At 37.5% G+C, this 13,864-nt stretch overlaps 1 protein-coding gene across 3 annotated transcripts in view; it reads right to left on the bottom strand.

Annotated features, from left to right (window-relative positions):
- NSUN3 (NOP2/Sun RNA methyltransferase 3) overlaps positions 1-13,864 on the bottom strand; it is a 53,213-nt gene that overhangs the window by 38,278 nt on the left and 1,071 nt on the right. For all 3 annotated transcript variants that reach the window (XR_004681124.1, XM_035015178.1, XM_035015179.1), the window contains exons 2-3: positions 13,667-13,776; positions 3,127-3,470 (exon numbers count right to left, since the gene is read on the bottom strand). Coding sequence is in view for 2 of the 3 variants with exons in the window: in XM_035015178.1 (XP_034871069.1) it covers positions 3,127-3,470; positions 13,667-13,776 (454 nt within the window). In the remaining variant the exon portion in view is untranslated. The remainder of the gene's footprint in view (positions 1-3,126; positions 3,471-13,666; positions 13,777-13,864) is intronic.

The following is a 13,864-nucleotide window of genomic DNA, read 5'->3' as shown; positions in this document are numbered from 1 at the left end:
ATTTTTCATTCCACTTCTCCCTTTTTCTGGTTTAAATATTTTATATTCCATTTCTATTATTTTTAACATGCATATGTAAATTTAAAATTTTTAACATGCATATGTAAAAAAAATATAAGGTTAGTCAACCTTACCATTTTCCCTAAAAGATACAAGAATCTTTTAATTCTCCCTCCCAAATTAGATGCTTTTACTGTATATTTGGGCTTACATTTTTTAACTGCACAAAACATTATCATCATTGTCTTCTATAGTCAATGACTTTTAGATTTACCCATATAATTCCCATCTTCTTTGTTCTTCATTTCTTCTTGTTATCTTTTATCATCCATCTACAATGGCTTTCCTTTTTCCTGAAACACATCTTTCAGAATCATTGGTGACAAACTTATTATATTCTCTCTTTTTGTCTAAAAAAAAACACGTCCATTTCACTTTCATTCTTCAGGGATATCTTGGTGAATATACTTCTGGATTTATAGTCATCTTTTCTTAGGACACTGAAAACATCATTCCTCTGAATGCTAGTTTCCATTGTTACCCTCAAAGGTCAATCCTCATTCTATTGTCTTTTGGAGGTAAGCTATCTGTCCTCTCTGGCTGCTATTAAGATCTTCTCTTTATTTTCAATGTTCTGCAACTTCACTATAATGGTCTACACTGGCTTAGCTGCGCTCACACAATTTCAGAGGGTATTTCCATTCCTCCTCCATCATCAAAGTTGAAAATAGACAGTTTTCCTTTCAGTTCCTTGGGATAGGACAATTTCTTCTTAGTTTACCTTACATGGAGGGTATACCATTTTGGAATCTCAACTTTCTGTAAGTTAACCTCCTAGTAGATTATCTCTTGGGCAAGCTCTGGCTTTGTCTTTTATTCTCACATTTTCATGAAGCAATGAAAATCAACATGCAAGTTTTTCAGGTTAAGCAAATGCTCACAAGTGAAAAGCTAGCTTTGATGCTCAACTGATCTTCTAGGTTCCCATTATCTCTTAGATTTTGGTCACTGAATATTTGGAGATCACCAATGCATTTAAAGATTCTGTTTTTAATATTATATCCTACATTTTTTAGTTGTTTTCAGCAGGAGGGTTGGTTAGGAGACCTACTTTGTCATTCTACAAGGAACCAAAATCTTAGTTATTTCTGCATCTTTCACAGTTCCACACCTACCATCCAAAGCCTTGCACACGTAGTACATGCTCACTAATGTGGCTGAGTTGATTTGAAACATGGCATTATAATAAAGAATATTTAAACTGTTAAAACTGAAAATCAGGTCAGCTTTTCATTAAATTACAGCTTTAGTCAAGATTCTTAATTCAGCATTTTAAAATAACTTCATTAAAATACAGCTTTATGTTATATTGTTGTTTGGCCTAGATGTAGATTTTATTTGAAATTGTCTTAGACTGGTTAAATTTTTTAAAATATGTAATATGAGATCACAATCCAAGTTTCATATATATACTAAGACTTACTACATTGAAAAAGAATTAACTTCATGTTTAAATCGTCAAAAATAAACCAAGTCTTGGTATTTCTTCATCTAAGCAGGAAAGGGAGTGAATTTAAAAAATATATGAAAAAGTCATTGAGGCTTTACATCTGTGTAAGGCAGCCTTTGGTCCATGGAAAGAAATTGGGCTACTGGTTTCATTCATTTATTTATTTTAGTGCAACTAACTTGGAAAAAACTCAATTCTGCCTATTTTCAGTTCTGTTAATTACTCCTTGGAGTAATTATCTAAGGAACACAGTGTGACTATCACTGATGCCATAATTATGATTATGATTATAATTATGATTATCTGAGGGATTATATGCCCCCTCAATGTAAAAATTGGAATAATGATATTGTCCATATATTAGAAGTGATATGAAGGCACAATTATAACACAACTCCTACCATTTCCATCATCTTATCTAAAATAAACAACAGCATCTCCATTTATAAAAACCATCAAATAAACAAAAACTAGACAGAACTGATGCTGAACCCTGTCTTACCAAGCTATAAGTAATATTTACCCACAGAAATCTGAAATAATTTTTTAAAAAGTCTTATTATCTAATTAGGAAAATAATTTATGATGTTGGTTGACTCATTACTTTTAACAAATATTTATAAAAATGTACATTTACATAAATTTCATCATTTTTATACTAATAATGGTAATGATAAGTTACTTCCAAAAAACTTTTTAAAAAGTCTTTTAGAATTGCATTATCTAGGGGAGCCTGGGTGGCTCAGTTGGTTAAGCATCTGCCTTCGGCTCAGGTCATGATCCCAGGATCCTGGAATCAAGCCCCACACTGGGCTCCCTGCTCAGTGGAGAGCCTGTTTCTCCCTTTGCCTGCTGCTCCCCCTGCTTGTGCTCTCTCTCTCTTTCTCTCTCAACTACATAAAATTAAAAAAAAAAAAGAATTGCATTGTCTAATATCATACTCATTTGCCACATGTGGCTATGAGCACTTAAAAGGTAGCTAGTCCAAACTGAAATGTGCTGTACAATACATGCCCATTTTGAAGACTTTGTAAGAAAATAAGAATGCAAAATATCTCTTTAATAACTTTTGATTACATGTTGAAATAATATTTTGGATATACCGGGTTACAATGTATTACTAAAATTAATCTCGACTGTTTCTGCTTTTTTTAATGAGTACTTAAAAATTTAAAATTTTATATGCACTTCACATTATATATCTATTGGACAGAACTGCCTTATAACTTATGGTCTAATGATACAAAAAATGACTTTAAATGTGTGTATTTTGTTGCCCAGAAGTATAATGAGATGTCAATACAAGACTCTCAAGTATAAAAGTCAATGATAAAATAAAAAATCTTTGTTATTGGCTTATCAGGATTCATATTACCTGACAGATTTAGGTTTACAAAATGTGGTAGTTTTGTTCAAAATTATCTGCTAGTATGTAGCTGAAAAAAAAAAAATTACACTGATTTCTTAGCTAAAACTTCCATTCGACATACTGTCCTGGTTTTTCAGATTTTCAAAGTCCGCAAACTCAATCTTACACTTTTCTCATATACTTTAAAAGTATTTTATAATATATGGGTATTTAAAAGCTGTCAATTACTGAAAGAAAAGCACACTACCTGGATAAGCACACTGCAGCAGAGCTATCGATTTGCCTCCAGGAGCAGAACACAGATCCAGAACCTTCTCCCCATCCCTTAATTCCAGAGCCAATACTGGGAGAAGAGAGGCAGCATTCAGGAGATAGTATTTTTTTAGAATTCCAATCTGGTGTCTTTCTGAAGGCATTCTATCTGGAGTTCTGCTAAGGTAACACTTCATTGATTTAGGAGAGTAGGGTAAAGATTCTTGAAAGAGTGTGTGATAGCCCTTTAAATGTAAATCTTTTTCCAGTTCAAAGGAATAATTGAATCTGTTAAGAAGGATAGCATATTGCCAGCATGATGGAGATATTAGTATATCCCTAGAAATAGAAAAAGAAAAACAAAAGAATATTAATATTATATATACAAACACAATTTTATATTACTAATCAAGTGAATGGGGCCCTAGTTTCACACTTACCTGTGATTTTTTTCAGAGTCAGGATTAGTATCACTGACTTTGCCCTTTTGCCATAGGCTCCAATATGGCTCAACCTACCACTGTTACGACCCGGCCTTTATTTAAAACTTTAGTATTTTATTCATCATGGGTTTTCTTTCTTTTGTATGAATTGTGCCCATTAAAGTATTATTTGATTATTGAGTTTTAGGGGCCCCTTAAATTCTGCACCAGAGAGGAATGCCTCACCTGCCATTCAGCCTAGTCCCTTCCTGCAGAACAGCTTGCCAAAAACACATGGCCTGTCTTTATATACCTCTGAATACATCAAAAGAGATGTCAGCCTATCACTTTGCACAAGTGTTTTTCAAAAGACAAAATTTAAAACCTGAGACTATTAATATTGGAGGGAAAAGTACTATCATTAAAGGGTATTTAAAGGAGTGAGTGTTAGTCTTCCTCTCATGAAATAAAAGTATGGAAAACTATAGTGAACCCTACAGTAACAGAGTTAATGAGGCGATCAGTGGTTCAGATGATACAAAACCAAGGATGGTTTAAAAATCACTTATGGATTGACAGCACCGCCCACCCCCCACCCTCCCGCCTTCACCAGAAGATTCTCTTTCCTAATTTTTTATTCGGTCCAACAGTTAGATCTCTTAACAGTCAGAAGCTCACATCAACTGACAGATGATATAGCAGGAAATATTTAATTTATTTACAAGCTCACCTTTCTAGCTGAGTTATTTGGGAGCCTCATTAACCATGGTCAATTAAATAAATCCCAGCTGCTACTCACCCTGGAGTTGCCTAGGTGAGAAATGGCTGGATTAAAATGTAACACCTGCGACTGGAACTGTGCCAGGTGAATTTCAATTGGGGGCTAATATGTGAAACTGCTTTCTCCTTCACTGCCTCTTACTATGATGGTCCACCATCAGAGGAGCCCAGTGTGTCTGTTTCAGGAATTTTGGAGGATGACAACCTCTTTTTTTAAGAATGTACTCTGCAAACTTTAGCAGGCATCAAGTGTCTGTAAAAGACTCCTAAGCCCTACCCCAGGATTTTCTGATACAGTAGGTCAGAAGCACGGCCTGAGCATTATTAGCATTTCTAGCAAGTTCTCCAGTGATAATGATGCTGCTAATCCTCAGGACCACACTTTGGGAACCACTGCATTAAAACAGACCCAAAGGGGAGATCTGCAAATGTCACTGCTATAACTTTTATTTCAGTCTACCCTAATCTTACCCTTCCAAACTGGATGAAAATCTACCCAGGGTTTTGACTCATTTAACAGAGAAATAATAGTCAGAAACATAATTTAATTAATACAGATTGGAGTGGCTTGTTTCTTTGGCTAACAAAGGTAGGACACTTTCAATTGGTTAATATCTGACAGAGCAAATCTCTTTTCTTTTTTTTTTTCCTTCAGAATTTCCAAAGCTATTTTAGAATGTTTATTCTTTCAGATGAACTTTAGAATCAGTTGGGTCAGTTAAAAAATAATTTATAAAATATTTGTGTAGATAGCAGAAATCTTGACTAGAATTATATTAAAAGCAGTAAATCTGGGGAGAATTAACATCCTTATTGTATTTAGTCTTTCCAACCCTGACTACATTGTTTCTCCATTTAGTCACATTTTCTTTCAGATCCCTTAGTAAAGGTTATTAATCTTGCATATTTCCTTTTAACCTTATTGTATGTTAGTTTAGGAACAGTATTTTTGTGTATTATACAATATGTTAAATCTTAAAGGATGAGGAGGAATACCATAGGACAAAATGAGAGGGGAAATTCAAGGACAAAGGCAATAGCCCAGGCACAAACGTATGAAGAAGGACAGTGCATTTGGGTAATTAAAAGTAGTCTGGTGCGACTCATGGCAGATTATATGGGTCAAATATAATATGATAAAGTTCACTAAAGGACTCTAGGGGAGAGAACCTCACTGCATTTAAAAACATATACTTATTGGGGCCCCTGGGTGGCACAGTCAGTTAAGCATCTGACTCTTGGGTTTCAGTTCAGGTCATGATCTCAGGGTTTTAAGATCAAGCCCCACGTGGGGAGGTCAGCAAGGAGTCTGCTAAAGCTTCTCTCTCCCTCTCCAACTCCCCCCCCCCCACACCCCGCACTCACACTCTCTCAAATAAATACATCTTGGGAAAAAAACAAAACAAAACATATACTTATGGCAGAGTGAGTCAGCAATCTTCAGAAATTATTCTCATTCTTTAACAACTAGATAAAATAAGAACTTGCTTAAACAAATTTTCTGACTCCTCCTAACCTATATGCAGCCTTACTGAAGTCCTTGAACTTCCTGGAACAAGTTTTCTTTAGCCTTTACCAGTCTCAGGATAAACTGCTCCCTCTGCCCAAAATGACCTTTCTTCTGACCTACAATGGCCTGGCTGACTCCCCTACTCTCTGCGGAGGGCCCGGTTTAGGCTTTATCTCCTCAGGGAAACCTTTCTACCTACAAGCCAATCCACCTGCTCCACCTCACCCTGATATTAATAAAAAAAATTACTGATCATATGTTTACAATATGCATTTCACCTGCTTAGCTCATTTAACAATCACTACTGTGAAAGACAGCTATTACCCCCATTTTAGAAGTTAGGTAACTGAAGCTTTCAGAAATCTGGCAACTCACCCAAGGTTCTATCACTATTAAGCAGAAATACCTGATTCAAAATCTGGCTGATTTATTTTTTTTTTTAAAGACTTTATTTACTTATTTGACAGAGAGAGACACAGCGAGAGAGGGAACACAAGCAGGGGGAGTGGGAGAGGGAGAAGCAGGATCTCCGCGGAGCAGGGAGCCCGATGTGGGGCTCGATCCCAGGACCCCGGGACCATGACCTGAGCCGAAGGCAGACGCTTAACCATCTGAGCCACCCAGGTGCCCCAAAACCTGGCTGACTTTAAAGTCTAACGAAGTGTGAGCCCTTGGTACTGTAGCACTAGCAGCATACCACAGGGGAGAGGCAGAGAATTTTCACTCCAACCCTCGCCTAGTGTCAGTGCCCTGGCCTCCCACTGCTCCTAACAGTGGGAATAGCCTGATACACGCTGCCCTGAGCACCTGCAATGGGACCACTTGATGCAGGGACTGCTCAGATTGCTCAGGCTGGTGCTTCCTACCCGAGAAAGCAAAACTGCATATTAATGTGGGTCTCAGCACCCCACCCATCCTGCCCCACCAACTACCAGTGATTTCCCCTCTCCTTAGCACATGCGCACACAGACACACACACACTAACACTCCAGTGCACTGGCAGGATGATGCCCCTGGGGCTGGCAGGCCAATGGCTACTCAAGTCCAAAGCTCTGACTGGATGGACAAGTAGCCCAGCAGACAATACTGGGAGCGTACATTAGAGGGCTTAAGAAGACACTCACCAGGCACCTACACTCCAGGACTCCTCTGAAGATTCATGAGGGGTCTGAAGCTGTTCCACTTACTGGTCTTCAATGACAGAAGTTTCAAGTACATCAGCAACCAGCAGAATTGGGACCCACAAGTGACCTGAAGATGTTTGCTAGTACCTCCACTGACCATTTTGAAAAAAACTATGTACCCTCTGGCACGTTTTAAGTTGACATCAAAATCTTAACCACAGATTAAGAACGTAATTTCCAGCATACTATAAAAATTGACATTTTAAAATATAAATTATACCACTTTTTAAAATGTATCCAGTGGGACCTAAATACCAGAGTGATTTTGAAACCCATCATTATCCATTTAAAAACTGTCTCTTCCTGAACAAGTGAAAATTTTACAGTTCCTTTTTCTGTTCACATTCTATTTCCCCATATAACTTTATCTTAACACATTTTTGTGCTTGAAATCTTTTATTACCCTATCGTTCTTCTCTGCCATAAACACACACACACACACATATACATACTAAATTTGTTTTCACTATGGCCTAAATCTCTAAGTGTTAAAATGGTAACTTCTGGATTCAGTTATCAGTAAAATTATTAGTATAGTTGATCAAAATATTTACCATAGATTTCATAATTATTAAACATAAAAAGGAAAAGTGTCAGGAAATGGATCTCAATGAAATGAGCTTCCCCCTGACCCTGGTCCCCAGATATCCAGAGATGAATATTACCTAGAGCTGTACTGAGTCAGGGTCCAAATCAACTATATTCCTGTTTTGTATTCTTACAAGGGCTGAGAAAAACCTTCACTTAAATAAGTGGGTAAGAATTAAATATATTTTGTTATGGCAATGTCTCTCTTTTTGACTTCTATTTCTTTCTGAGTTATATTCCCAAATCACTTAATGATCTATCTTCAAAAATATTTTAAATGACCTGTTAGTTGACAACTCAACTGGAGCTCCTTCACTTTTTGTTAAAAGCAAAACTTGGAAACCACCTGAACTGTCAAAGAATTTGTTAGTCATTAGTCATTTACTTTCTCAACCCTTAAAATGACATTCCAGTAGTCTCTGACAGGTAGAGGTGCTGTCACCCTGGAGAAATGCAATGTGGAAGAGTCAGGAGGGTGAAAGTGTGTCCTTTTTTTTGTAAAGTGGGAGAAAGACAACAGAAAAGCAGGTTGGGAAAGGAGAATAAGTACTCCCTTAGGCACATAAGGATCAGAGTAGTTTTGTGAAAGAGAAGACATGAAAACTGAAAATCTGAAAATCTGGAAGTTGATTGCTGTAACTTGCCTGTGCACACATATCCCTTGAAAAAATTGTATTAATGTATTATTTGGACAATGTTATTTGACATTATTTTCATTCAATCACAGGCCTGGATTGGCCATTAAAATTGGTACTTTTTAACTTGACTTTTAAAGGGGCTAAAAGTTACTAAATCACAGGGATTTGCACAAATTAAGGTTGAATATTTGTGTAAAGCTGACATAAGGGACAAAACTGAAATAGAGATACTAGTTCACTTCTGCTTTCTCCAACCACCCCACTCCATCCCATTCACAGATTCTGCTAATGCAATCTGCTTTATTTTTTCCCCTCATAGTCAACTATGTGAACTCTGGAGAAGAGTGTCTAAATAAAAAAATATTCACAGACAGGCCAGACTTAACTGAGGCTCTTTTGTTTGCTTTGCTTTCTACAAAGTGCACACAAAATTTCCAAAGTTCATATAAAGATTTCCAATTAATCCTCCCCTCATATATATTTGAGGGCAGAATATATATAATCCATCTTTGTATCCCCAGTGGTTAGAACAGTGCCTGGTTTATAAACACTAATGTGTGAATAAGTAGATGACTTGCTCAAGTCTTAAGGTATTGGTTCTTCAAGACCCTCCCTTGTCAGAAAAAATAACAATAAATTATGACAACACAATCGTGAAAGAATTACAGTAGCTGTTATCAACAAAATGCAATGGAAACACAAAGGCAGAACTAATTTTGTCAAGGGTATATGGGACAGCTTGATGGGAGAATTGGTTAAAAACAGTAATAATAGGGAAAAATGAAGGGGGGGAATCGGAGGGGGAGACGAACCATGAGAGACTATGGACTCTGAGAAACACTAATAAAGGGGATACAAATGAAATCCAAATTAAGAAATTTCTCAGGAAGGAGGAAAAGCATTTGGTGGGCCTTTAGATTTTGATGGAGGCAGAGTAGTGGTGTATGGCAGTCCATAGTTTTGGAGCCCCAAACTGTCAAGGTCAGTCAAGGTAAGAGGTACATGGTGCAGAGCACAGGGAAATTCAAAGCATGAAGCTTCCAGGTGTCTTGTCCAGTGGAATCATGGGCAAGGACTTTTCCCTGCAACAATGTGTGACCATATGCACAGGAATACTGACGAGTAGGAAGGCTCAACAAAAGCTTGGCATCTAGATTTTATTGGGGCCCCGTCACACAAACATGATCAACTGGCTAATCTTAATTCTCCAGCTCCTTTAGAGGTCAGAGGTGGGAAGCCAAGCTAATACCATGACCCACAGCCCCGACCACAAATCACACTGTTAAGACTTTCCAGTGTGGCCCAATGCCCCAGGTAAACAAAGTCACTCTTAGGCAGGACATTCCAAGGGCTGAGAGATAACCTCCCAGGAGCTGAGGGTAAATGTCAGACTTATTTTTTATTAAGTTTCATTCTTTACCTTGAAGGTGTGGAGGAGAAAAGAGGAAACATACTGATGGTGATATCTTCAACAAGTGAGAAAAAACATGCAAGTGGCAAATGATAACACAGGTTTAGAAGGGAAAAATAGCATGCTTCTGAGACTGCCTAGTACCAAACTAAGTGAAGTTACCAGAAAATACTGAGAAGAATGTAACAAAGCTTAGAGGGGACTGCACAGCTTGAGATGGCAGCATAGTGAGGGAAGTTCAAAGTCATGCCATGAATGGGCCTACCTGAAAGATAATGTAGGTAATGAGCAGTGCAAAACTTGAACCCACTGTAAACAACTTTAAAGGCCTGCTCAGAGGGTAACTTTTAAAAAAGGTTATTACAAAACAATAAAATATAAATAAATACTAAATCTTCCCCACTATCTAAATCTCTTAGATAAGACAGGAAACTGAAAATAAGTAAATCCCTTTCTAGGTAGAAGACAACAATGCACTCACCTTTCCCTGGAAGTAAACAGACTCCACAAGCATGACATTATGTCTTCCAAATAAAAGTTAAATATATATATATATATATATATGTTCTTACTTCCCCATGCCATCTTCCATGCTCAGACTACTTTCTAATCTCAGCCTTTATTTTGCCCATGGCAAATTTAGCACATTTATGCAAAACTTAAATTACCATGAAAACCCAACAAAAAGGTAGATGAAGCGGAAGGCACAGCTAATTAAATGGATTTGAGGTTCACTGCTCATTTTGTTTAGGGTCAAACAATAATTTACAAATCTGTCTGAGCACATTAAATAGAAAAATAACTCATTACAGGGTATGGGTAGCCAGACTACTATAAAATCTGAAGACAATATACCTTTTAAAACCTCTTTTTTTTTTTTTTTAAAGTTATCCATGAATGTCTAATTACACTGCAGGTGTGAGATTAGGGGTTAGCAGTGGAAATTCTTTTTTTTTTTTTTTTTTTAAAGATTTTATTTATTTATTTGACAGAGAGAGACACAGCGAGAGAGGGAACACAAGCAGGGGGAGCAGGAGAGGGAGAAGCAGGCTTCCCACTGAGCAGGGAGGCTGATGCGGGGCTCAATCCCAGGACCCTGGGATCATGACCTGAGCCGAAGGCAGACTCTTAACCGACTGAGCCACCCAGGCGCCCCAGCAGTGGAAATTCTTGAACCAGAAAGCCTAGACACAAATCCCTGCTCCGGCACTTACTAGCTAAGTAAACTTGGGAAATTACTTAAACTCTATAGTTTTTTGTTTTTTTTAAAGATTTTATTTATTTATTTGACAGAGAGAGACACAGTGAGAGAGGGAACACAAGCAGGGGGAGTGGGAGAGGGAGAAGCAGGCCTCCCGCTGAGCAGGGAGCCCGATGCGGGGCTCGATCCCAGGACCCTGGGATCATGACCTGAGCCAAAGGCAGACACTTAACGACTGAGCCACCCAGGCGCCCAACTCTATAGTTTCATCACATGAAAAATGGGAAACAGACCTCAGAGCTTTGTTCTGAGGATCACATAAGGCCAATACGATCTGGCACATAATAAGCACGGGGTAGGTGTGTGGTTGTTTGGCTAGTCTACGTGAGTAACTTTACATACAAAAACATAATGAATTTATTACACTTCACTATCATCCTTCTTTCTTCTCTGTGACAGAAGACATCCATTTTAAAATCTAGTTTTGAAATAGAAACCACAACCATAAACTACTTTTTCATATTACAGTATTTACAAGTTTCTAAGACAGTGTTATTTGTCCTAAAATTATCTCAGAACCACCTCAGACTTTATTATCAGCCAATACTTAATCTGTTTTAAAAAAAAGTGCTTAAAGCTGTCCTTTGTAAATGAGAACTTGTTATTGAGTTGGTCTAAGAGATTTAATAAGACAACAATGTGACTAAATTCCATTGTCTACAGCTACATAACGTTTTTTTACTGAGCAAACAGTATTGGGCTTTTGCACCCTAGCTTCAGAAGCACCCTCTTCTTTCAGCCTAAGTTACCTGGTTCTTTTTGCTAAGGTAACTTCTGTTAAGTCACCAAGGCCTGGCTTCTCCTCAGGTCTTTGCTGGCACCCTCAGGCTTTGTTAAATAAGACAAGGTTCTCCTGCCTATTTCTATCAGGATATTTATGGAATTAATAGTTTATACAGTTTTAACCAGCCGCCTATCCCCCAGGAACACCAGACTGCAGGCAAACTGGATATGGGGACTGTCTTGCTCTCTGTATTCTACGGGGAATGGAATGTACTATGTAAGAACTCAATGTAGGCAAGGGAAACAAAAGAAAAAATGAACTATGAGGACTTCATCAAGACAAAAAACTTCTGCACAGCCAAGGAAATAATCAATGAAACTAAAAGGCAGCCTACAGAATGGGAGAAGATATTTGCAAATGATGTAAATGATAAAGGGTTAGTATCCAAAATATATAAAGAACTTATAAAACTCCACACCCAAAAAAACAATTAATTCGGTTAAGGAACGGGCAGAAGACATGAATAGTCATTTTTCCAAAGAAGACATACAGATGGCCAACAGGCACATGAAAAGATGCTGAACATCACTCATCATCAGGGAAATATAAATCAACACCACAATGAGATACCATCTTCCACCAGTTAGAATGGCTAAAATTAACAAGTCAGGAAACAACAGCTGTTGGTGAGGATGCAGAGAAAGGGGAACCCTTTTGCACTGTTGGTGGGAATGCAAACTGGTGCGGCCATACTCTGGAAAGCAGTGTGGAGGTTCCTCAAAAAGTTAAAAATAGAACTACCCTATGATCCAGCAATTGCACTATTAGGAATTTACCCAAAGGATACAAACATACTGATTCGAAGGGACACATACACCCCATGTTTATAGCAGCAGTATCAACAACAGCCAAATAATGGAAAGAGGCCAAATGTCCATCGATTGATGAATGGATAAAGATGTGTACACACACACACACACACACACACACGGGAATATTCCTCAGCCATCAAAAAGAATGAAATCTTGCCATTTGCAATGACGTGGGCATAGCCAGAATGTATTATGCTAAGCAAAATAGTTCAGCCAGAGACAGACAAATACGTATGATTACATACAAATAAGTATGATTTCACTCGTACGTGGAATTTAGGAAACAAAACAGATGAACACAGGGGAAGGGAAAAAAAAAAGAGAGAGAGAGAGAGGGAAGCAAACCATAAGAGACTCTTAACTATAGAGAACAAACTGAGGGTTGCTGGAGGGGCGGTTGGTGGGAGATGGGCTAGATGGTGATGGGCATCTGTGCTGAGCACTGGGTGTTATATGTAGGTGATGAATCACTAAATTATACTCCTGAAACCAATATTACACTATATGTTAACTAACTAGAATTTAAACAAAAATTGAAAAAAAGAACTCCATGTAGAGAACCCATGGAATAACATTCTGACCAAAGGCAAAAATCACTAAACATACAAATCAAACTTATCTCACTTACTTCTATGCATGAAACATTTATTTTCAATAATACATTCAAAGAATTTGTGTGTGTGTACACGTGTTCAAAACATAGCCTGCCAAAAACACAGGGAAGAAATATGATAACCAAATAAAGTGACTCTAGCTAAGACAGAGCTGTGCCAGCTTTAAAGATTTATTATCTTCTGAATTTCAGAAACTAGTCAAATACCCTCAAAAATTTTAAGATTTTTCTGTTACAGTATAATTAATTTTGTCAAACTGGTGGGCATTCCTGTTTCAAAGATCAAAACAATTGCTCAAGGCAAGGCCATAACAATTTTTTCCTTACTATTACTACAAAGATTTCTTTCTCCCCTTTTCATTTTCCTATGATTTTCCATCTATTTCTTCACAGTTCTTCTCTTCTGTAGCCTCTGTAGGAAAAGGGTAGCCAGATTTAGATTCCTTTATCTTTTATACTCACAGCACCCCTCCCCCAAAAAGGGTTTATTTCGTGTTCTATCATAAAGCATCAAGAGATGAATTATACTAACCTTACTGTATTCCAGGCATCTCCAAGTTCTTTGGAATACTGTTTTTCAAAATGATCCAATACAACTTTGCAAATCTGTTTTGCAAGCTTCCTCTCTGATTTTGCTTTCAGCTATGATGACAAGAAAACGCTGTTGACACAATCTGCCACTACAAATTTATTAAACTTCAAATAAGCAGGGTTTTTTCTTAACATGTTT

Source organism: Mirounga leonina, unplaced genomic scaffold, assembly GCF_011800145.1.
Source record: "Mirounga leonina isolate KUSES-001 unplaced genomic scaffold, KU_Mleo_1.0 Mir_169, whole genome shotgun sequence".
Taxonomy (NCBI): Eukaryota; Metazoa; Chordata; class Mammalia; order Carnivora; family Phocidae; genus Mirounga; species Mirounga leonina.
Note: the sequence above shows the minus strand (reverse complement) of the source record. Positions and strands in the feature narration are given on the sequence as shown.